This window comes from Lagopus muta, chromosome 10 (assembly GCF_023343835.1).
Source record: "Lagopus muta isolate bLagMut1 chromosome 10, bLagMut1 primary, whole genome shotgun sequence".
NCBI lineage: Eukaryota > Metazoa > Chordata > Aves > Galliformes > Phasianidae > Lagopus > Lagopus muta.
In genome coordinates this window covers 2,886,526-2,910,891 of record NC_064442.1, presented here as the reverse complement: position 1 = coordinate 2,910,891, position 24,366 = coordinate 2,886,526, and the positions used below count along the sequence as shown (strand labels likewise).

Genomic DNA, 24,366 nt, shown 5'->3' with positions numbered 1-24,366 from the left:
GCATCTGAAATAATCTCAGATTCACTTCCCATGGTGAAATCCCCTGAGACTGACTACTTTTTTCCAATTTGAAAATATGGTTGAAGCCAGCAAAATGCAGATCTAACAGTCTGCCTTCCATTATTCATATACAGAAAAATTGAACAAGCTGCACATAATTAGATCCTGTGATATTCCTTTGAAATGTAGTTAATTTACTTTTCATCATGTTCCCCAGTGGAAAATAAGTTGATGCTAAAGTCCAACTGGCCCTCCAAGGAACCTGGGGAAGATATCAGTCAGTCTGGGCATGAGTTACATTCTAAAAATAGATGGAAAGAAAAGCTGCAAATCCCATGACAGGCCTTTTTTGTAATGAACTGACTCCAAATCCCAAGCTGTGATTCATGAGGCTTATCCAGTTTTGTTCATATGTGGTTTAGTTGCAAATACATGTTTCTTTTACCTAGGAACAAGGTTCTACACCTTACCTAGAAACAGTTCAACACCTGGATCTTCCAAAAGGAAAAAAAAACTTAGGAACACTTGTATGTGCCTTAAGGCCCAGCACATTCCTGGACTGGCCCTCTGGCTGGCACAAGTGAGACTTTCTCTCACCTTTGGTGAAGGATTATTGTATTGCAAGGCTATGCCAGCCAGAATGGTGCCTGAGTTCAGGACTGTGCTCGATGGAGGACTCCATCCCAGAAATGGGAAGTTAGGGTGTGCTGGCAGCTTTCATACTTGTGATGCCAAGTTTCTGGTCAGGCACATCCTTCAGAAATGCACTGCATGCAAATTAACTGCATACACTGGCAAAAGGGAAGTTAAAGAAAACTTGCAATGTTTGGAATACACTAATTGCTTTTTGACTTTCTGAAACTTGTCCAGATCTAACTCTGCTTATTTTGATTTTTGTAGCTCATCTGTTAGCTGTGGCTTTCAGCACTTATTAACCACCAAAGCACATCACTGTATTTTAATTCAGTTTAATCAGTAGTTTTAAAGAGAGTCTTCTAGTGAATTCTTGAAGGCTATGAAATGTGTATAATGTTTCAATTATATTATCCAAACAGAGCTTCTGATTGCTTCAAAATTACCATGAGTAGAAAAGGCTTTCTTATACTAATGTTTAATTGATGTGCAGATTTTTGGGCCAGTTCAGCCTATTATGAAGTTCAAGAGTATAGAAGAGGTCATAAGAAGAGCCAACAATACCGAGTATGGACTCACAGCTGCAGTGTTCACAAAGAATCTGGACAGAGCATTAACGTTAGCTTCTGCTCTGCAGTCGGGAACTGTCTGGTAAGCAGGATGGAATATGAGTTTAACCTGGTGTTTTGTTTGCTGGGAATGAGGAGGGCTGTGTAATTTGGAAACCTGTGTAAGTGCTGGAGGTCACATTCATGAGTCTCTTTAATTCTTGGTATTTTGCTGGAAAGCAATGTCCATGTATCAGACTGAAGTGGTGAGGACCAGACGTTCTGGCACGAACTAGTATCTTTGTTAATTCAGTCACTGTAGTTCTTCACTTCTGGATAATTCAGAAGATGAAGGGGTTTTACCAAGTTCCACCAGATACGATGCCTTCCAAAACCATGTATGTAGAAAAAAAGCAGCTCGTGATCTTAAGGCAGCACCAGAAGGGGTCCTGCACAAATGACTATGGGCAGTAGATGGCATCACACCACTGTTGGAAAGATCTGTGGGTATTCTTGCTACAGCGTTTCTTATATTGGAACAATGTTAAAGATGGAATACTGATTTGTTGGTGTTTTTTTTTCCCCAGTAAGGACAGGAATGTGATCTGGTGTCTAATTTTATGCATGCAGAATGATTTCAGAAATCTGTGCCAGAAGAATCTACCTCTGAAAAATACATAAAAATACACAATCATAGAATCATAAATTGCTCAGGTTGGAAAAGACCTTAAAGATCATTGAGTCCAACCTCAACCTAACCATACTACCCTAACTAGCAACCCTTTGCTAAAGCTTTGAAGGATACCCGTGCTGTACCTACATGAAGGTGCAGTCCTACAGCAACAGAGCACACCTGCTTCTCTTCAGTCATTTCATCTCACTGAGTTGCTGAGGAAGTATCTGCATTAGCTCTTTCTACACAGTGCCTATTAGAACTGGGTAGAAGAACTTCTGTTTTACTAGAACACAAGTGTCTAATGCAGGCTAACTTCTTCTCTGTACCTGGAAGTGGGTGGTGAGCATTTAGACAGCTTTTGTAGAAAATGTGTTTATTTTAGAATGACAGAATGGCTTGGGTAGGAAGGAACCTTAAAATCCATCTGGTTCCTACACCATGTTGGAGTTAAATTAGGAGCTGGGCTGGGCTTTTAGTTTACTCTAAACAAGCATAAAATCCAGCTCAAGCATGAATGTCTGAGCCATTAGAGGCTAGGAAGTTGAGACATGAGGCAGACTCAGAGCACCGCCCAAATGTCTTCTGTAGCAAAATAAGATTTTATTGCTAAAATCTGATCTCTCAAGGAAACAAACTGTATAAAAAGAAAACTGACAGCCTTTCTTTATAACGTGTCTGTTGTCATCACCTTGCTTCTCCTTGATGTTATCTTTTTACAATTGATGTTTTCATTGTAGGATCAACTGTTACAATGCTCTGTATGCACAGGCTCCTTTTGGTGGCTTTAAAATGTCAGGAAATGGCAGAGAACTGTAAGTTTTGCTCAGTATTTTGTTTATTTGTGAATTGTAAATGCAGTAATTATTGTGACTTGGTGATTATATTGTTGAATTTTCTTGTGAACTTATGCTTACAGCATGCTGTGCAGGTTGGTGCTAGGCCAGTACAGCATGGATTAAAAGCACAGCTATGGAGGCATAAGCAGTGCCTTCAGGATTACCTTCACCTGCTTTATAAAATCTTAATGGCAGTCAATTCCACCTGCAAGCCTTTTTGCTTACTGGTGTGGTTATTTCTTGTATGACTTACCAGAATAGCATTCAGTTTTCACTGAGAGTCATGAGATGTCATCTTGTGAGTTGGCCAGAAGCATTCAAAGCTGCTGCTGTGACAGTGTAGCTGTATGTATGTGAATGTGTACCATGATTATTAGACACACTGAGCGAAATGATATCTTGGGCAAATTCACATCTGATTTTAGTGGCCTACAGCAGCTGTTGATCTGATGATGCACTTGTGCAGAAACCTCCTAAGGAAGTGCACACAATCATTTGTCCCTTTCTCTCTCTTCTTTTCCAGTGGTGAATATGCTTTGGCAGAATATACTGAGGTGAAAACAGTCACCATTAAACTGTCCCAGAAGAGTCCATGAAAACAGGAGGCCTAAAAATGCTGACATTCTGAATGTGACACACTGGGGACGTGTTCAGAGCAGGTGGGAGGGGAGGGGTAAGAAAGAAAATGGAAATGCCTAACTTCATTCCTCTAGAATCACTGAATTTACTGGACTCCATTTTTTCAACTGGCTCTCTGAAAACTGATTTAACTGACCCTACTGGCAGCAGAGCACACACTTGTGCTGTACAATCCCTGTCTTAACACTCATCTGCTACCTGTGTCTAAAATACTCCCCAGTCACAGTGTTAGCAGGACATCTGCTTTCAAACTATACCCCTAAAGGATCTGAACATCATTGGCATGTTAAAGAGACTTCTGGTACCATTAGCAATTAGCTGACTGTTAAACTTCTTCAGATGCACTTGGATTTCACTTGGTATAAATGGACTTGTGTGATAAGGCTAGTACAACTGACACTGATGGAGTCTGTGTGAAGACTGCAGCTGGAGTTTTAGATGGGAGTGCAAGCTTTCATGGAAGGATCTGTAAAGAAATGGTTTTTGAAAGAGCTATCTTGGTCTCTCTAATTATACATGCATCTTCCACGCTGGTGATATTCTAGCCCTGAATGACATTGGTGGGAGTTACTTAGAGGACTCCTTTGGGGCCAGCATGTCTCTTGACAGAGCTAGACTTCCAAGTGTCCTCTGAAGCTGATGTTTTGGTGTGCACACATCATACATGCTGTAAATGCAAGTTACACACTTGCTAGCTCTTCTGGCTCCCACTGAGTCACAATTGTATCTCATACCTTCACTGTAGCACTTTTTGCAAGAGGATTTTGCACTGTACTTACCGTGATGATACAAAGTTGAATTCTAAACACTTAGCATGGTAGATACCCCATGGAAAACACCCCATGCCACTCCTTCTGAGAGGGAGCAGGAGAGCTGCAGAAGGCTGTCCTCCTCTCTCTTTTGCTGTAACTGTGTGAACATCTCTTCATTTTTTGAGCCAGAGCTATCATTGTGAGAGTAAAACGTATGAGTTCTTCTCACTGCTTCTTTATCCCTTGTGAATGTAGCTTAAAATGGATTTCTGGAAGTACAGTATAAAAAGGCAGGTGCTCCTAAGCTCATACTGAATGTTAAGCATGTAGGTGTACAGATGAGTTAGCCTGGAATGAGTTATGGCTGGACTTAAATGTGTCAGCACTTTGCAGTAAGTGTTGTCATTCTGCAGCTGTTCCTTCACTGAGGAATGAACTGCCATGTCTGTGGCTTACAGTTGTGTAGGCATGCACCCCCATGAACAGCATCCATGGAGTGGCTGTCACACCAAGTTCATGCCTTAGAATCTCCTGCAGTCGTTTCTTTGCATGCCCAGATGTTGCTTACTACAAGGTTAATGAAAAGCCACCTGCTGTCCTCAGTTCCTGGCTTCATTACTTTCCTGATTGTGTACTGGAGAACCACTTACAAATAGATGAGAAGCTCCATGTCTGCAGGAGCTGCAAGAAAGCAGGATTTAGTGGTGTCAGCTGGTTAGGAAGTTCATCTGATGTTGCTAGGCTCATCTTCTGAAAGCAAAGCAATGCAGATTCCTTATGGAACGTGGGCAGTTCTCCATGGAGCACTGGTGAAGACTGTCGCTTGGGGTTTTTCTGGATGTCAGGGCTTGAAGCAGAAATGAAGGTCTAACTTCTCTTCTGTGATCTTAAGCAAGATCTTAACCAGCAACTTCTGTGATCAGAGAGGTAGCTGTCAGTAACGAGTTCAGTTGCATGAGTGGATGTTTATCAGAAGGAGGAAGGAAGGTGGGGGATAGTAAGTTAAGGAAAAAGTTTGCATGAGCCTAAACTTCCTTATTAGTTTGCACTTCAACACTGCTTAATTACTTAAACGACATACCTCCAACAGCTGTGTACATCTGAGTGCCTGTCCTCCCATGGCGGTGGGAGGTGGGCACATCTCCCCATCCAACAAAGAAAGTGTCCTCCCTCACCCCACAAAAGGCCAAATGGGAACATTGTAAATAAGCTTCTATTTTTGTAATACACTTAAAGCTCAAACGTCTTCTCAGACAAACGTTTTACTTTTGCCTACCAGATGATTTACTGGGGCTGCAGTCGGGCAGGATGGAGGTAAGGCAAACAGTAAAAGGCTGGTTATCCTGATGTATCTCTGTATTCACTTTTGATTAACAGCGGTCAATACTGAAATCATTTGAAGTTCTTACAATCCTAATATTTTGGCTTTATATGTATAATATATATTTCAACTTCTTTTTTTTCCCATATCAAGTTTTTTAAGTCAGTGTATCTCGTATTGTATAAATCAGGGTTTGACTCTACACACTGAATTTTCTAAATTATATTACACTAGACACTAACTTTAAAACAACCCCTTAGAGGGTATATATTCTTTCATTGCACAGTAAGGCTTTCATGAAATACTACTTTATAAAAAAAGAAAAAAAAAAAACAACAAACTATATTTATAAATTAGGATACAGTTAATCTAATGTATTTTTATAACCAAGGGTACATGAAAATGCTATGTTTAAACTTCTTGTATATATTTAGACTATGGGCATCTTTTTGTAATAGTTCTTGTTCCTAATAAATGTTTGACTTTGTGAAGTAGTTTCTGCGTGCTGCATATTGATATGGCTCAAAGTAAGAAGGGGGAGTGGGAAACTTCTATTGCTTGTACACTGGAAGGGGTTAAGGCTCCTCACTTGTGGAACAGCATGGCACTGTGCTGTTGGTTGCAGGGGGTTCTTCCTTGAACAGCCTGGTGTCTGTTTCCCCATACAGAAGCAGTGTTCCCCATACAGAAATGTGCTCTGGGCTCACAAGATGTGGTGTCCAGGTGCCCTTTCCGTGCAGCAGGGCTGAATGTGGAGAGTCTGCTGGTGTGTACATGGGGGTTCTGTATCGCACAGGGGAGCTGTGAAGGATTCACAACTTGGATTTGCTTCTGCAATTGGTGAAGAATTGTGTGCTCTAAAAAAAGGCAAGGGAAACCAAGTGCTGAAGTGTGGTCAGCTTTACAAATAAAAGCTGGGTTGAGTGGCTGTTAGCTTACCCTCTGAGCAGGCTCTCTTGAAAGCTGTGCCACTTGCAGTGAGTGGAGAGGGGAGGAGAACTGCAGCTGCCAAAGCAGGCACAGCTCCTTCCAGTGCAAAGCGGGATGGATCCTTTATGCCTTCTGAAATGGGCCTCCAGATGGAGAAATCTGAAGGCACTGCTGCCAGATGGGGCTTCCTGAAACCCTCTGAGACACAGCCACTGTTGTATGACTGCCCCATGATGAGACATTCCTGTCTTATCTCCCTTATCAGCAAAGGAGACAGAGCAGGAACATACCATCATTTTTAACGCTCTTCACATCTGATCACAGAATCACCGAATGGCCTGGGTTGAAAAGGACCTCAAAAATCATGTAGTTTCAACCCTGCCACAGGAAGGGTCACCAACCACTGGACCAGGTGAGAATAGATACAAACGCCTACCATCTCCCTACACACACCAAGCCAAAGCCCATTGATTTTCCACTCGGTAATAGCACCACTCAGGAGCTCTGTGGCCAAACATGAGAAGGGAGAAGCATGGAGATAAAAAGGGATTGTTGTGAGTGATGTGAGCAGTGGAGTTATGAGTAAAGCCGGGAAGAGTGGGATGAGATTTGGAACAGGAAAAAAAGATGGAGCGAAGGAATTAGTGCTAAGGGAAGTTATGGTCTCTTTCAGAACAAAGGGGGAAAACGTGATTGTAGATTTTATTCTTTTTTCACACAGTGGTGGGGGAAAAAAAATAAAGTGTAAGAAGGGTCTGTATAAGAACCAGAGCGTGAGGCATAAAAGACAGCAGACTCGATGGAAGGTGCAGAGGGTGCCCAACAGGTGGCTGCAGCCAGATGCAGATTAATGGACATCTGAACACACTTGAAAGCACCCGTGAAGATCTTCTCTATGTCTCCATAACCACAGAGAGAAAAGCACTGCAGAACAAACTTCAGGCAGCAGCAGCAGCCACGGATATGGCTTTTTCCATCCTCAAGAACCGCATCTCTTGATTTGGTCCAGAGAAGGATCCGTGCGTGTCGTTCAAGGGAGCGTTATAAATAAACGAAAGGCACGCCGAAATGCTTTCCCTTAGTGAGGTACGTCGGGTGGGGAAGATACAGCCGGACTACCGCGCAGTGAAAGCCGGTGCGGCCCCAGGCGGTGCGGGGCGCTGCGGCGGGCAGGGATGCGCGCACCGCACGTGTTGGCTGCGGCGCCCGGCGGGAGGCAGGGGGCGATGCTGCTGTGTTTTTCCTGAGTGGAGCAGCTCCGGGATCCGGGCGAGGAGCAGCCTTTAGAAAACAGATCTCGGGTTGGGCCGGGCCTCGGGCACAAATCCGAGCGTCGAAGCACCCGCACGGCTGAGAGATGGCGGTGCGGCCCCTCCGCCTCCGGTTCTTTCAGGAAGAAAAAGAACGCGCAAAACGAAAGCGGTGTAAGCACGAGTAGGGCGAACCCAGGCAGAGGGCGGACACCAAACGATGGGTGTGGGGAACGAGCCTGGCATCGGGGCAGCCCCGCGGTCCTCGCCGTGCCCCACGGCGGGGAAGGGCGCTGAGCGGCGTCCCGAGCAGCCAACGGGGTTCCGGGCGAGACGCGGCCCCGACCGCGCCCTGACCGCGGCTCCCGGGCGGGCCCAGCCGGGGCCGGTGGCGGAGGAGGCGCCGCGCGGCTGCCCCGCTCCTTTCCCTTTCTTCCTCCCTCCGCCTCCCGCGCAGCACAGCGAGGCGGCCGGCCGGCGCCGGAGGAGGAGGAGGCGGCGGTGGCGGCGGCAGCGGAGAGCCGCCAGCCCCGGGACGCAGGAGGTACGGCTGCCCGTGCCACAGCGCAACGCCGGCTGCGGGGCGGGTGGAGTGGTGTGCGTGTGTGGGGGGGGGGCTTTTCAGTGCGGAGAGAAGCGGGGAACGAGCTTCCGAAAAAAAGTTGGGAGCGAAGTTGCGGAGCGAGCGGGGGCGGCGGGCGCTGCGTGTGCGCGGGGCGGCGGCGGAGCGGGGGCTGTGCGGGGCGGCACCGCGCCGTCATCCCGAACCGCTTCAGCCCGCCCGGGATTTAAGGGCAACGTGGGGCTCGCGTTGCTGGCTGGGATCGATGGTGCCGCTTCCTGGTGAGTTGAACGCACCGGGTGCCTCCTCGATCTCCGTCGTGCGATCTGCTGTGCTTTTTTTCCGCGGTTGTTCCCTGCGGGGCTCCGCTTCACCAAAACGCGGTGACGGAGACTCAGGAGAGGCGTTGGGAATACATGTGATGGGGTTGCAGCCCTCCCCCGGCTGTGTTCTTGTGCTCTTTCTGCGGTGTGGCATTCTGCAGAGCTCAGAGGACCCGCACGGGCCGTTTTTCCGGGAGTTCTCTCTCCCTGCATCAAATCAAGACACGGTATTTGCACGTGTTACAGCTGGGTGCATCTTGCTTAAGGTAAAAGCACCGTGGGGGTGTTTTTAGTAGACACAGAGGCCCTGAAATACGGAAATAGAGTGGTGCACTGACAGCTCGATGCTTGCTGCCATAGCTGCAGCTAAAGGGAACCAATGATCGAAATTATTGCTTTTCCTTCTGCTGGATGTGAAGAACATTTATTCATCCCCTCCACGTGAAAGTTTCCAAACTCAGCCCCTTACAGGTGCCCGAGTTGCACCCTGATGTATGGAGGCCATGATGCTGGGCTGTGTCTGCACACCTGTGTCCATTTAGAATTAGGGCTGCAAAATTGCTCAGCTGTGGGATGGGTGTGAAGGTGCCTGCGTGCAGCCCTCTCCCTTTTCTTATGATCACCCAAATCATTTTTCCCACCTTTGAGAGGCTCCCAAGCACCAAAGCGCCGCCCGTGGCTTTGCCCATTGCCCAGCTCTGAGCTGTGCATCCCACTGCCAGGCACACAAAGTAGGGATTATCAGAAGCTGAGTTTTGCTGTGAGTGCACCTAAAACTCAAACACTTGCCTAGAAACAGCTGATGAAGCATTCAGTGATGATTTTTTTTTAACACTTGGTTTGTGGTTAAAGTGCTGTGTATGCAGCGAGGAAGGAGCAGGCAGCTTTTGGGTGGTGGTGGTGAATCAGTGACCCATCTCCAGCTCAGGAAGCCATCCACACACCTGGGTCCTGCTTACCAAAGTGCTTTGTGTGTTTTGTTCAATGAGGGCTTCTGGTCCAAATCTCAGCATCGCACAGCAGGCGTGAGAAAATCTAATAGGGTTCAAAGGTGAAAAAGGTCACTGTGTTGAATCTGAGAAATGTTTGCAGACCGAAACTGAAAGCAGAAAATGAAGGAAAGCTGGTGTTGGCTGGGCACAGACTGCAAAGTCAGCCCTTGTCTTTAATCTCTGTGGAAGAGGCACAGAAAAGGAGAAAACGTTATGGGTGTGCAGATTGGAAGAGGTGAGAAGGTAGAAATGCCATGGGAGGCGCCTGAGCTGTGTGCAGCCAGCAGCAGCCAGCATGAGAGCTCCTGAGCTTGGTCTGCATGCAGGATGCATTTCAATAAGCTGTTTTGGGAGCACTGGGCTTCTCTAAAAGGAGTGGGCAGAGATGCTGCTGTGTCCCTCTGAGCCCTATTCTTTCTGTAGGGGATTCTCAGTGACCGCATCAACGTTTTCCAGCTTCTCACACCAGAACTGCAGTCGTTGTGGGTGGGAAAGGTTCTGAGGTTGCCTTTAGGATTTTTCCAGCTGCGTTTCATTGTTTCAGCCCTCTGCCTTCACAGAGCTTGTGGGGAATGTGGAGCTGCACCACCCAAAGGCACAGCAGCTTTGGCGGAGGAAAACTGGGAGCAGTAGTGGAGATGTTGTTGGTTTCCCCTCTTAATTCACGCTGTGCTCTTAATGAAGCTATTATGAAAATAATTGTGTTCGCATTTGCATAGCGCGTTTCTTCAAAGCAGCATTTTTGCAGCTGTGTTGGAGTGCATAGGGATGCACTTCTTGCAGTATCAATAGCGGAATGGTTAATTTGCTTTGCTGTTGATTTTCAACCAGGGTAAACGATGCTCCATCAGGACGGCGTTTGGTAGCAGCCGCTCTGCCCTGCATTTAGCTGACATTCAGCTTTGACAACGCTCAGTCGGAGGCGCTGCAGAAAGTTTGCTCTGTTGGATCTTCACCACTGAGACCCAGAATGTACTGGTGCGTGGGGACGGAGGAATCTGCTGTTTCCAGAGAGAGCAACATGGATCCACAGCACGGTAATGGGGCGACTGCTTTCCTTCCTGCACAGATGGGGAGCGGGAGGAGAGTCATAGAATCATAGAATGGCCTGGGTTGAAAAGGACCACAATGATCATCTACTTTCAACCCCCCTGCTATGTGCAGGGTCGCCAACCACCAGACCAGGCTTCCTGGAGAACTCGCATCGCAATGAGTGTTGGATGTATGAAAGATCTATCAGTGCACTGAGCCTTATAGAAAGGCTTGATTATTAGAGCCGCATTAGAAAGGCTGCAGTTCAGAGCAAGGAGTTTTACTTGCAAGGAGAGCAATGTTGGGCTGTTTGTGTGGTAAGAATAGATTTCTTGGAAGAGAAGTTTTCTCCCAAGGCCCGTGGGATTAGTCAATATGTGCATCGTGTCTCGGCAGCTCCTAAATATGTTTTACAGGATCTGTACTTTTTCAGCATGTGAATGCAAATATGTTCCCAGACGCTGTGGCAGTGTGTATTCGGGGTAGGAGAGCTGCTAAAATCAGAGCATCGCTTCCCAGGCTGAACGGGTGCTGCTCCAGTTCTGCTGTCAGCTTCAGGGACTGCAGTGATTTACTGCTGGGGCGGATGGGGAGCTCTGCGTTTATGTAATATAATAGATCTGTGGGTGGAAATGTCTCTGTAGGAAGGGACATATGCTTCAGGTTGTTTCCATTTTTTTTTCCTTTGTTTTTTTTTTTAATTTTTTTAACTTTTGGCCTATTTTTCTCACTGGAACCCTCAGTTCCCGGGCACTGCTGCCCTTCTCTGAGCCAAAACCCAGCTTTATTTCTGCATTGTGGAACAGCCCTCTGCTCGTTGTGTAACGGTGTTCCCCCCTTGGAACAAATGCTTCATTAGGAGGCAGCATCTGCGTGCTGCGTGTGGGATGAAGGTGTGTTTGACGCTTTGTACTGAGTAAGCAGGCTTCGATAGGAGCTAATGTATTTGCAGCCCTATTTTGGGTTTTATCAGCAACGATGAAGCAAGATCTGATACTTGATTCAGAGTCCTCCTCCTCTTGCTTGAAGACATTCCTCACCAGCGTCACAGGGAGCTCTGGGAACTCTTCCCTTCCTCTGTATGTATTCTGCTTATTCCTTAAGCCTTAATTTGTTTAGTTTGGTTAATTAGCACTGCACCTTTCTCTAGTACTCAATAACTGAACGTTTCTGATTGCCTTTAATATCGTTGACTTCTGTCACCTGCATTTCTCTCTGGAGGAAATATCTCCAATTGAATGCTGGCCGATGCGAAGCATCCTTCATGAGCAGGGTTTTAATTCTCAAGTGTTAAGAGCTGCTAATGCTTTTATTCTGCAGTGGTGATTTGACAAGTTTTTCTTGTTTAAAGATACAGCAAATAAGCAAATCAGTGTGTGAGCGAATAATGAGAACAGGGCATGTGTGAATCTCTGTGCTGGGAATTCAGTTCTTCTTCTGAGAAATTTCCTATGTCTTTCTGTTATGTAAATGCAGTCGGTTGAACTGGAGGCACACAGATCTCATGGTTATAACTCTTCTGCTCTGACGTGCGTGGATTGTTTCACTTGATGAGCAGTTTTGGAGTACTGGCAGAGCAATCCCAGGAGAGCAGAAGATCTGTGCTGCCTGCTCCGTTTGCTCTTTGTGATCATACTGCATGTGTTTAAACTCGTTTTTGTTTGGGGATTCTTTGGGTCCTGCCAAGAATAATTGTCATTATCTAGCTGGCCCGCTGGCTGGTCCTTGTTCTGCCTTTGGATCCTGTTACACAACTTGAATGCAGGAATGCAGTGACTCACTCAGCTTCCACTATTGAATCTATTGTTTACATGCATCCATTATCAACCTGGATGCAGCCTCCTGCTGCCATCGGGTGGGAAACGCAGGGAAGGGGAGTGAGATCACAGATATTTAATGCTGAGGACCCCATTTGTGCCTCAAGTCTGCTTTTGGGCAGGATGTGTGGGTATATACAAGCAAGTTGTACATACAGCCCATCCCTTGATTATGTGACAGCATTAAGGCTTTAGGGCTTTTTATCCCTGACAGCTGTGCGTGTGGTCAGATGTTCACAGGGACAACCTGCAGCATCACTGACTCAAGCAAGCAAATGTAACATATGATAAGGTGTGCTCACCTTGCTGTGTCCACACCTCCCTCTGCTATTCCACGTGGCTACAGCAGCAATCCTGCCTGCATCCCAGCTTGCATCCCAGCTTCCCACCAGCATCTGTGGTCTTCAACCAAACCTGAGCAGCCTCAAGGATGCTGCTGGGCTCCTCTTGTGGCTGCAGTGCAGAGCGATGCTCCCTTTTTGGAGCTCTTCAAACTCAGCTTTCCCTCTCTGGATTTGTTCACGTAATCTGAATGAAAAAGTGTGAAGGCCAGCAGAGGTATGGGGTGGCTGCAGGCTCTCCTGAAGCAGTGTGGCTTTATTTTAACTGAGTTGAAGAGCTCTGTGTAATACAGTGAAAGTGACATAACGTGGTTCTGGTAGGAAGGAAGTCCATAGGAAAGGAAACCCATAGAAATTTTACAGTTAGCATTTAATTCTCATACAAGTTTGTAGGAAACAATTCAGCGAAGGTGTAGAAAAGCAATAATTGTCTTCTGAAATGCAAGGATAATTTTGTTAGAGGGCTCATCTCTGTTACCAAGAATCCTCATCAGAGTCCCAGGTTGTTTGTGTGCATTTTGTGTGCTGGAACTGGATTGCCTTTCAGACACAGCAGAGGGTGTCTCTTCTCTCTTCTAAATCTGGAGATGAGTACTGATGAGGTGTGCTGTATCATCATGTGGGTTGTGTTACACAGTGTGGGACAGTGGTGCCAGTGCTTCCCAAATGGCACAGGGCTTTGTGCTTGGTCTGAAAGAAGGGACCTTTGGTGGTGGTGCAGCGGCCCTCCAGCACTGGTGAGAAGAGCTTTGCAGGGAGAGCTAAGGCCATTCAGACAGGAAGCACTGCTCTACCAACCCTGTAGCTCTACATGGGAAGTTTCACAAGGGATTGAATGGCGACAGCCCAGGGTTAAGTAATAGAGACTTAGGATGTCTTTGAAACTGGCTGTGCTCCTGGGACAATGTCTTCTTGCAGGGTCTGGAAGCATCATCTGGGTCTGTTGCAGCAGTGTGGGAGCAAGGAGGAGCAGGAGGATAGCTGGGATGCATGCAGAGCATTGAGACCTGCAAAGCCTGCTGGCTGCTTGAGCTTCTGTACAGCAAGCGCTGTGGGCTCCCTGTTTTTCTTCCTGCTTGTTAAGCTGTGAGTTAATTTGAGTCCAAAAAGTGAATTGAAAGTATTCTCACAAGTGAAAAAACACAACAACAGGGGGAGGATGTGTGGGCAAAAAATAGCTCAGGTATTGATGTGAGCTGGTCTTACTAATGCCCTGCAGAAAGAGAAGTAGGAAATGCTGTGCAGGAATAGGAAGTACACTGGTGAAGTGGCAATAGGCTTGTATTTTTAAACACATTTAAATACACGCTTCATACAGAAGTGGTGAAATCTCACAAGGGACCAAATGATGCAGAAGGGCAGCCTGCAGCCGAAAGCTCGTGTGGTGCAGCCTGCGCTGCTACCAGCCTGTAGCACAGCCACGTGTCACACCAAAATGGCAGTGAATGCAGGGATGTGTACAGTTAGGTGCCCAATTTAAGACGTTTCAGCTGTTCTTCAGGAACATCCCACCGAAGGTGTTCCTTATTTTGAATCAAAGGCATCCAAAAAAGCTGTTTGCTTTGGGAAATTGGTTCTTGTGCTCACGGTTGCTGTGCCAGCCTGGAGTCAAGGGGGTGTAAAGGAACACTGAAGGGTGGCAGCTCCAATTTTTCCCAGTGATTGCTGTAACTTCAGGGCGGCAGCAAGAAGGAAAGCGCTGCTGGGAACGCCAGCGATGTGGCACAGACCTTGGGAAGCCAACTGGGCAGAGTCCAGCCTGAAAGACAGCTTGAATTTCAGGCAGTAGTGGAACGCTGATCTTTATCTGAGCTATGCTTGGCTTTATCTCTTGCTTTACAGCTTTATTTTTCCAAATTCCAGTTAAAATTTACCAGTTGTGTGTTACCCTGACATGGAACTGAAGATAACTCTGTCAGAATGCCAAGAAAAAAAGCAAAGATAGGGTGATAAGGAAAGAAAATCCTTTCCACTTAGAACCTGTGTGCAGGAGCTCCCTACCTGTGGCTGTGTTGCTGTCGGGTGAGGTTGGCACTGTGGTCATGGCCTGAACTGCTGTACTGTATTTCAGTGGGAAAAAGCAATTGATAGTGTTCACACCTACTCAGTCTTTACCAGGCCTGTAATTGATTTATTGTTTTGCCAGTGATGCTGTAGGTAATTTTATACTTGCATTAAAGAAAGTGCTATGATTTTTCTTTTTTTTTTTTTTCATCCTCTCTGAAGCCTTTGGGGGGCCTTATCTAAAACCCATTAAGTCTCTGTGCTGATATAACTGGCTCTGGGCCCGACCTGCAGGAATCCTTAGAGCGTTAAGGCTGCTGTTTGTTTGATTTCCATCTCTCTGATCAGTAATGGGGCTGCCAGGCTGTGCTTGGCAGAAGGCAGCTAACAGAGGAAATGTTTGCATGGTAGATGAGGGTGTCGGGGGAAGGGTTTGATGCCAGCAAGCTCTCAGTCTGCTGTATAAGTGAGTTCTGTCCTTTATTAGGTCCCATCCTGGATTTTAAACGGAGGTCATGGACTCATAGAATGGCTTGGGTTGGAAGGGACCTCAAGGATCATCAAGCTCCACTTCCGTACTGCATGCAAGGCTGCCAGCCTTCGTGTTTAATACTAGACCAGGCTGCCCAGAGCCCCATCCAACCTGGCCTTGAACACCTCCAGGGATGGAGCATCCATAGCCTCTCTGGGCAGCCCGTTAGGGTTAGGAATGATGTTAGGAGTTAGGCTGATATTTAATTCCCTTCCTTAATCAGTCTGTACGCTCAGCGATTGCTTCTCTGCATGGTTAGGTAAAACCACAGCAGAGCCCTTTCATTTGGGTGCTGGTTGTTTCACCATAACTGTGTGTCCGTGAAGACCTTTCCCCTTCAAAGAGCCCTCCTGCAGTCAGAGGGGATCTCTGGTGGAAGCTGCAAAATGGTTTAAATTCCTCCGTAATGCTTCAAATGTGGCAAGCATGGAGGCTGGCATTTCAGGCACTGCTGGGACAGCTCTGTCCCACTCTCTCCGCTGCTCCTTTCCTGTGCGTAGCTGAAAATCATGGAAAAAGAACAAACCGAAGCAGTGATTCAAAGGAGAAGTCGGGATAAATTTAGCTCAAATATTCTCGGTATGTTTGTGGTCGCTGTGGAAATTACATCACTGCTTGTTTTAATGATCAGAATATCGCTTGGAAAGCTGGCGCGGCTACCAGGGAGGAGTTCAGCAGGCAATCTTGTAAAAGCATTTCTGCTTTGGAACTGCCCCACCTGCGTTTAGTTGGTTTGCAGGTTTGTCTGTTGCATTTCCACCTTGGGCAAGGAGTGGTTTGACTGCAGGTTATTGCTGCCACACTCTGCAGTGTGATTATCTGCTTCACACTGAAATCCCATCTAGGGAGTAAGACTCGAAAGGAGTGCTGGTAATTGCTGAAGACCAGACCTCCTCCTGCATGTCTGCCATCCTTCACATCAAAGAGCCTTTGAAAAAGCTTTTATTTTTGCATCAAACAGGAATGTTTTAATTTAAAAAATAAACACTAATGGACACGATCCCTTTTCAGATCTCAGATGTAGCTTGCAAAACAAAAAAGCCATCCCTCAAGTTGGCTTGTTATCACGGTTGCAGTTCTCCAATGTATTGCACCTGGGATCTGTCACGCAATGACAGAGCAAAAGCTATTAAATAAAAGGTTCTCCAATGCTGTGGGTCTGAGTTCCCCATATGTTGGTGGGAAGGAGATGAAACATCCTCGCCTGGTTTTGCCCTCTCTGCCTTGGAGCAGCCATCTGAAAATGCTGTCAGCTGCAGCAGGTTCACAGCACTGCCTTCATTTGAGCACAGCATCTTTGGCTGTCCTCAGCTGAAATGAGAGCTGATGTTCCCAGAAGGGAAGACAAGAAGGAAATATTTCCCCTTTTCCCCCCTCTCTGCTAATGCAGGCACTTCTGCCACTCTGGGGTTTTGCCACTTGCTATGGAAAGGCTTTTTCTGGTAGCCCCTGTTAAATTTTTGGCAGCACATCATCACACAGCCTGACTTGCAACCAGCACTGCTTTGGCCGACAGCAGAGACCCTTTCATCAAAGCTCTCTCTTCTCTTCCAGACACAGCTGCTAAAGTAATATTCCCTCCTTGATATTTTCTCCTGGAAAACTCTGAGGATCTGCTCTTGCTCACATGGAAGCCAATGGAAGCTCACAAGTCCAATAGAAGCTGGAGCAGAGGCTCGCTTTCTCACTTTTTCTTTCTTTCTTTCCTCTTCCAGAATATCACATTCATATCATTTCTCTGGTGTCCTTCCCAGCTCTTCTCTTCCCTTGGCTCTGCTGTTGCCTGTTCATCTCTCTTGATGCCAGCCATATCCAATGCAATGATTGCACTTCCAGTTGAACTAATCTGGAGTTGCTGTCTTCATGATGAGAGGTGGGGACTGCAAAGAGTGAAGTATTTAATAAGATAACAGTTAAAGAAGCACAACAAATTATGTACTGACCTTGGATCTCATGGTGTGGGGTATTTCCCCCCTCAGTTATCTTGCAGGGACTCTTCCCTCAGGTGTGTCTGCATTCCCCCAGATCTACCAGCTTGTTTAATGAACACCCTTCCTTCCTACCAAGTTCCTTGCAAGCAGTCTTTGTTATGCCCATCCATGTCTGATGGCTGGGTTCAGTTCTGTGCATGCATGAAGTTTTTCACCCAGAGGGTGGTGAAGCACTGAACAGGTTGCCCAGGGAGGCTGTGGATGCCCCATTCCTGGAGGCATTCAAGGCCAGGCTGGATGTGGCTCTGTGCAGCCTGGTCTGCTGGTTGGCAGCCCTGCACATAGCAGGGGGTTGGAACTGGATGAGCACTGTGGTCCTTTTCAACGCAGGCCATTCTGTGATGATTCTATGAATTCGGAACACGGCTGTAAGGATGGGCAGGGCTGAGGGCCCATGTCCTGCTGTCACCCTCCTCAATCTTATGCAAGGCATATTTTCAATGAGTTACTCATCTGTTCCTTTTGCTTTTTCTAGAGAACTGTTCCAAAGCCTCATTTCTCCAACTCCTCATACTTTCTTCTAATTGGCAGCTGAAATGTATTCATACCCAGCACACAAATAGCTCTCCTCCTTCCCTGATGTCTCCCTCCGGGTGTATTTATAAACAGTGCTCCCATCTCTATCCAGCCTTCATTCTTCCGTCCTCAGCCAACCAAGCTTGTTTCATTTGTAATCTTACAATTAGGCAGGCCGTTTATCTGATTAATCTTCTTTACCTCTTCCAGATTCTCCAAGAATGTGATAAACTGGAGTTGTGCAAAGTATTTTTACATAGCTTTTTAATGTTGCTACGCCTTTTTTTCCTCCTTTCAGGCCAGTCTTTGCAAAATCTTCAAATATCCAGGTTCTGTAAGAGACCATGCAGGTGACAGCAGCTGCTCAGGACCTCTGTCATGTGATGGAGGGATGGAGGGATGGAGAATTGGGTGTGCAGATGGGTTCAAGGGGGTCAGAATGGAGCAGTGCTCCGTCCAACCACTGTCATCATTTCTTCTCTTACTACTTTTTTAGACGAATACTGAGCAAATGAGTTGTCTGAAAGCAAGAAAACAGTCACGCATGGGAATTTTTCCATTCTGATGAAAGTTTCAAAAGAAGCCAAAGTTATCTGTGAAAATGTACTTTGTGAAGTTGCAAATGGGAATTCAGTCCTGGTTTGGTTTCGTGGTTATATTATTTGATGTAGTTGGACAGCAGTGTCCTTGCTGGAGATACCTTTCATGATTTAACGTTCCTCTCTTCCCAGCCATGCCTGAAAATGGACACAAAGAAAATCCAGAAGCGTAGTTCTACTTCTGCGTGTTTCATGACTGTCTTTCAGTTTAAAGCTTGGAAAGGAAGAGTGGCAGAGCTGGCCTTGCATACAAAAGCATACATTGGAATAACTCAGGCTGTAGGACTGGAACCTACAGCTGGGGCCAGAAGACAAAAATAGAGACTTTCACTTAGGGTTGAGTCTTTGTGTTTTCGATACAGCGGCCGTCCCTTTGCCATGAATGCTTTGAGCACTCCTCCTGTTAGAAGGGACACTGGAGCTGGTGAGGCCTGGCATCTGTCCTCAGGTGAGAGGGCAAAGCCGTGGTCCTCGCTGATGAGGGAATGCCTGGTTCCCTTTGGTGAATCACCATGTTAGTGCAGAGTTGATCAGTGCAGGAGGGTTTGCTCTGGCAGTCGTACCCCAGTGTTCATTTCGTTGTGTTCTTGTTCAGCTCAATTCCGTGTCCTTTGCTTTCTATAGCCTCTTTTCTACATCAGAGAAACAGAAATAGCCATTCCATCAGAAATTCTTAGACAAAGCAAATGATTTCCAGAGTCACGGGGATCTGGTAGGCACATGCACAGATGCAGGAACCTGCTCACATCTGGCAGAGCTCTGCATACAGCCGCTTCTCTCAGTGTTGATGTTCTTGGGGTATTTCTGTCTCCCTTGTTACCCTGGATGATGAAGAAGTGTTTGTGTAAATACATAGCCAGAGCTTTCCAAGGGGTCTGTTGTTCATAACTCAGTTCTGGAGTCCTGAAAAAGGCAGCAGCTCAAAGTACTTTTCTGCCTAGGACTTCATTTTTTTCCTTTCAGATTTGCATGAGCATCTGTTCGTTTTGTTTTTGTTTTTTTTTTTTTCTTTGCAGGTTAAGAGTTGTTGTAAATAGATAATTTCCATTGGCTCTGTGATAATTAGTCACCGTGCATTGCTGTACCTGAAACTGTCAGCATGCCTTTTCCAAAATCCTGTGTGCTTGCTGGAAAACATTTACTGCAGATCAGCACTTAGCGTGCATGATGTTGGCACGCAAACTATTTTAAAATAGCACCAGATTATGCAGGAGTAATGAAAAAGATCCCTTCAGGACTGAACTGTTACGTTTGAAGCATTTTTGTGTGTTCGTTTCTGGTTCTTTGTAGGGTTGTAAGCTTCCTTTGGAAGCAGGGAGCGCTGTGATAAGCCATGTTGTAGATGCAGGTTATATTTCTGCAACATGCATCATGTTTTCTGCTGGTTTGGCAAGCAGACCTTAGCATAAGGCCATTTCTGTAATTAGCTTAAATTGTGGGAATTTGGGTGAAAACAAACCACATATAGTGGGCAGAAAAAGTGTGTGTGTAGGGTTCCCTCCTCGTCCTGAGAGGCTGGTGTGTTTCACTCAGCAAGAGGAGATGTTAGTAATGGTCAGAAGGACACAGCCCACTTCTGTCCCGGCATCTCCAGTGGGAAGCTGGACTTCCCAGGTGAACCACCTTATTCCCCATCAGGCCCATTCACCGTCACTTTCCCTCCTTAGCTCCTCACAGGGACTTCTGTAAGTGCTTCTGACCTCTTTTTAACCCTGCTGGCTTTATTTTACATCTGAATTGATTGGAATATTCCCATTTTTTCCAAAATGTGAAAATGAGACAGAATAGATTATGGGCTTTTTTGCTACAGCCCCTCCTTTGCATGGTTCTGGGCCGGGTGTTGGTTATGGGGCCATGTGGGCAGGCAGAGAAGCTGCCATCTCTGCTGGGCCAGGTCTTGGTTCATGGCTATCTTTTAAGAAATGAATGAATTAAACCTTTATAAATGAATAAGTAGGGAAATGCTGTTTTGATGCGTTAGCATCAAAGGAACCCTAAAGGCATCTTTGTTTCACAAAGCATTTTGGCTGACTTGGCTTGAATTAAAAAAAAAAAAAGAAAAAGATACAATATTATGTTAAATAAACACAGGTTTAATTTTTTCTTCCTTGTTTGGGATGGGAATAATTTTCTTAGAAATTTCCATAGGACTGAAAACCTTTTCCAACCCCGTCTAATTGGAAAGCGCAACGTAGGACTGATCCCTCACCCTTTGAAATGAATGGAGGCTTCCCATGAGCTCAGTTTGTGGGTTCAGTTTGTGGATCTGGAGCTTTTCAGAGCAATGGGAGAGGTATCAGTGTGATGCAGAGACTCTGGTTCCGCACATCAGACTGACACCTCAGCTCTGCCCCATTCTTTCCTCGCTCGAAAGTCAAAATGGTCAAAGATGAAGCTGGTGGAGGTTAGCTGTGGCTGTCTGCTGCTGTTGAGGAATTACTGACTGAGCTCAGCCCGGAAAGGCAGCCTCCTGCCCACCCCCATCCCCAGCTCCTCGCTGAACCGGAGGCTTGGATTTCACCGTAATGGGGCATAGGGATGAAAATAACTGTCAAGGCTAAAATGCAGTGGTTAATTCAGACAAAGCAGCAGCCAGCCAGCCAACAGCGTGATGCACAGTGGCCACGGCAAGAGCTGTCAGTGCTGGAGCAGAGGTGGGTGGCTGACAGTCCAAGGAATTAATAGCTTAATTGAGCGTCGCTGAATGGGAGGCTGTGTTAAAGCCATCGTCTTGATTTGCTTCTGTCTCTGGGAATACCTGCACAAATTATGACAAGGTCAGTAGCACTTTTAAAGTCCTTCTGCTATTATAAGTCTGGATTGAAGTAAGGTAGCTTTCTTCCCAGTTTTCTCCTGTGTTAAGCATCTCGTTTATATCTTTCTCTGATAAATAAAAACATCATTTGCCAAGAACGCCAGTCTTATCAAAGGAAGGAATGCAGCACTTAGAAACTGTGAGGGGTTATGTGTCAAAGTGCAGCAATTTGGGACGTAAAGGTAACAATAATCTGTATGTGTACTGTTCAGTTATGCAGCTGTTTGCTGATTCACAGCATCACCTGCAAGCCATTACCTCTTTACAGGTGATGGCATATTGTAAATCTAGAAATGTTGGGTCTTTCTTCCAGCTGCTTTAATAACAAGGCCTGAGACTGGAGGTAACTGCATCCATCTCTAGCATTGTCATGGTGCCTTTTATTGTTAATTAGACCTCGTTTTATTTCATTTCTTGCAGCTGGAACTGCACAGTCTTCTGCATTTTTAAATTGATGCTGCTGTAGTATTTGAATAGCAATAAAATAACGCTGCTTTCTTATTGATAACCACTGTTTCCATTTTCATATGTTTGATAGAAAATTAGTCTTAGCTTTTTTGAAAGGCTGTTTCTCCAAAGGCAAACTTAAAAACTACTCCCAAAGAATTAAACACAGGACGTGCTCTTGATTTCAGAGTTAGTTGCTGTAGTGCAGGCTGGTAAGTGATGTGGTGAGGAGATGAAGGATATGCTTCTCATTTAAGTTAATACCCTCATTTTTCCTTCACAAACAGGGCTTGGTTTGCTTACAATCATTAGTAGAAGGCAAGCAAAGAAACTGTGGATCTATGGAGAATTTAAATAAATGTAGAGATAAGGGACTGAATAGTAGAGAGTAAACCCTGTAGTCTTAGGTTCATGGAAATTCAGATGTGTTTGAGAAGTGAGCCCAAATATTCTGCTTCAGTTCAAATTGGTTGCGTTTGTCTGCATCCCTGATGCAGCCTCGGGAGTAAGGAGGATGCAGATTTGGGGCCATAGCTTTAAAGCATCCCACGCCAGCACAGGAACTCTGATTTATGGCCAATTCAGCAAAAATTAAAGGAAATCACAAGGAAGTGGGTGCATGAGAGCTTCTTTAGTCTCTAGCAGCCTTTTGTTACAGGAGTACCCAAGAAGTTTTGATACGATATCATAACTTACTGTCCCATATGTGTTGTCAAATATTAATGTAGACCCTCCTGAGCAAAGTGCGAAGCTGGTTCCTAAACCTGCTCCAACCTAATTCCAAGAACTAGGAAGACCTTATTACAGCACATCCCACGATCAGTGCGAGCAGATCCTCTCAGGAAAGCCACAAAGTGTTCAGGGTAAAGAGCATGAAGTTCGTGGGGTTAAAGGTGTAGGCAGAATTTCTTTGGATTTCAGCCCAGATTTTTGCTAAAAGTGACTGATGCATATGCTGGCAAAATGTTATTCCCAACCTACGTGAGTTCAGTACTGATGATAGTTCAGGCATGCATCTTGTAGAAATAAAATGGTCCTTAGTCAGTAGAATGTACTTTTCCACTTTTTCTTCCCCTACTGATGAGTATCAATTAAGCTTATAAATCTGGCTGCTTCTTATTTTTCATCTGCATGTCAGAAATCAATGCATTATTTCTGAAGTCAACAGAAAGTCCTCTGTGAAGGGGGTGATTTGGTTCACAAGATGCTTAGCTTTGCAGCGGGTGGCTTCTGTGCTCTTTGGGAAGCTCAGAATGGTTGGCTGACCTTCTTTGGCTCAATGTTTGAAAGCTCCAGTTAACTTCTACAAAGCCTCGTGGGTAGAGCTGTTGGTTGAGGGCAAGATTTCTGTCACTCTCTGACTCATCAGTTTTGCCCTTTGCAAGCTTGGAATTAGTTCAATTGCAGGGCATTTTTTCATTGAAGATCTTTCATGCCTCTACCTCAGGTCATAGGTGGGAGGTCAGTTTACTCTGCAGAATACAACCGTAGAAATCTTGATGGCAGCTGCATGACAAACATCAATGATGAGCAGCACTGTCTTTCTGCCAATAATATTTAAATATATCAAACAGTAGAATTGCTCGGATCACTTAGATTCAATGAAGCTTTTATTGACATTTACTTGCTGGACTTTCCAGTGCATCCTCATTAGGAAGTTTTGGTTAGGTCGATTAAAAATTTTGATTTGCCTAAGAGAAGGTGAACATTTCAAGTTGGGACCAAAATATACTATCTTGTAGACTCTGATAGCTAACTCTGGGATCACATAACCTCCATGGAACAGCCATTTGTGACTGCAGAAGTGCCCAGAAGTTGGCCACAGGTGATGACCAGCCCATGTTCTCCAAGCAGTGGTTGTTATACAAGCAGTATATTGTTCCAACTACACCATTGCACTGGAAAGCATTTAAAGAATTTATAAAGGGGCCAAAAGTGTAAGAGGAAGTGTGATACATCTGCCAAGTGTTTCCATGAAGCAGTCATTGGGTAAAACAGAAGCGATCTTGGTTAGGTCTAGGCCACTGAGTTCCTCCTTCCCTCAGTCACAGCAGAAGCATCATCTCATTTCTTCAGCTTCCACATAATTTCTCTGGTAATATACACTTCTCACTCACGAATTACTTAATGATGGGCACGTTTGGAAGAGGGGGTGCAACAGCCCAGGGCTTTGCTATCTGGCCATTGTTGATGTGCTTTCCATTGCATTATATATAGTTCTACAGCAAGCTTGTGATTGACGAAGTTTTGCTAATGCAATCCACGCTGCAGCTGGAGAAATGGGGTCCTCATGGTGCTCCCTGGCCCTGCTGGTTTGCTTGTCCTCACTGCACAATGGGGCTGTTTCAGAAAGAGGGGTGGAAAATGCTCCCACGAGAAAAGCTCATGTGGCAGAGGTGCCTGGAGACCTGTCTGGTCAATGAGAAGGTGATGCTGGGACCTCCCAGATCCCAGAATAGCTTCTGATCATGAGACACTCACGTTTTACTTTCCCTGGCTGTGGTTTATATAGAAAGAAAGACGGCCCTGCTGATCCTTCGTCAGAAAGGAGGTGCCTGTGTGCTTGGGATTGGTTCCAGGCGTGACTCTTGAGTGATAGACTCCAAAATCAGGGTTAAGGCCAAAAGGAAATAGAACCAGTCCCTCTTTTCAGCATTTACCTTTAGGAACTAGCTTAAAATTGTTGAGCTCTACCAGCCCTGCTCTGCTGCACTTCCTGCTCAGCTCTCCAGCTGTTTTGGATCTCTGATGTAAGGCATTCTTTCCTCCAAGGGGAATTCCAGCTCTTCTCTCCAGGCTCAGGATTTCAT

General features: G+C 45.8%; 2 protein-coding genes across 9 annotated transcripts in view; both read left to right on the top strand.

Annotated features, from left to right (window-relative positions):
- ALDH1A3 (aldehyde dehydrogenase 1 family member A3) overlaps nt 1-5,899 on the top strand; it is a 35,210-nt gene extending 29,311 nt beyond the window's left edge. Inside the window, exons 11-13 of the mRNA XM_048956725.1 lie at nt 1,127-1,284; nt 2,595-2,669; nt 3,217-5,899. Coding sequence (XP_048812682.1) covers nt 1,127-1,284; nt 2,595-2,669; nt 3,217-3,289 — 306 coding nt within the window. The 3' untranslated portion in view covers nt 3,290-5,899. The remainder of the gene's footprint in view (nt 1-1,126; nt 1,285-2,594; nt 2,670-3,216) is intronic.
- A 591-nt stretch (nt 5,900-6,490) lies between these two features.
- The window catches only part of LRRK1 (leucine rich repeat kinase 1), a 72,709-nt gene continuing 54,833 nt past the window's right edge, over nt 6,491-24,366 (top strand). For 2 of the 8 annotated variants that reach the window (XM_048956721.1, XM_048956714.1), the window contains exons 1-2: nt 7,791-8,129; nt 10,294-10,499. In XM_048956721.1, coding sequence (XP_048812678.1) covers nt 10,433-10,499 — 67 coding nt within the window. In that variant the 5' untranslated portion in view covers nt 7,791-8,129; nt 10,294-10,432. Of the gene's footprint in view, nt 7,760-7,790; nt 8,130-8,187; nt 8,429-9,130; nt 9,231-9,679; nt 9,698-10,293; nt 10,500-10,950; nt 11,574-24,366 lie in introns of those variants that run through there. The other 6 variants (XM_048956717.1, XM_048956715.1, XM_048956716.1 and 3 more) reach the window with 6 other exon arrangements.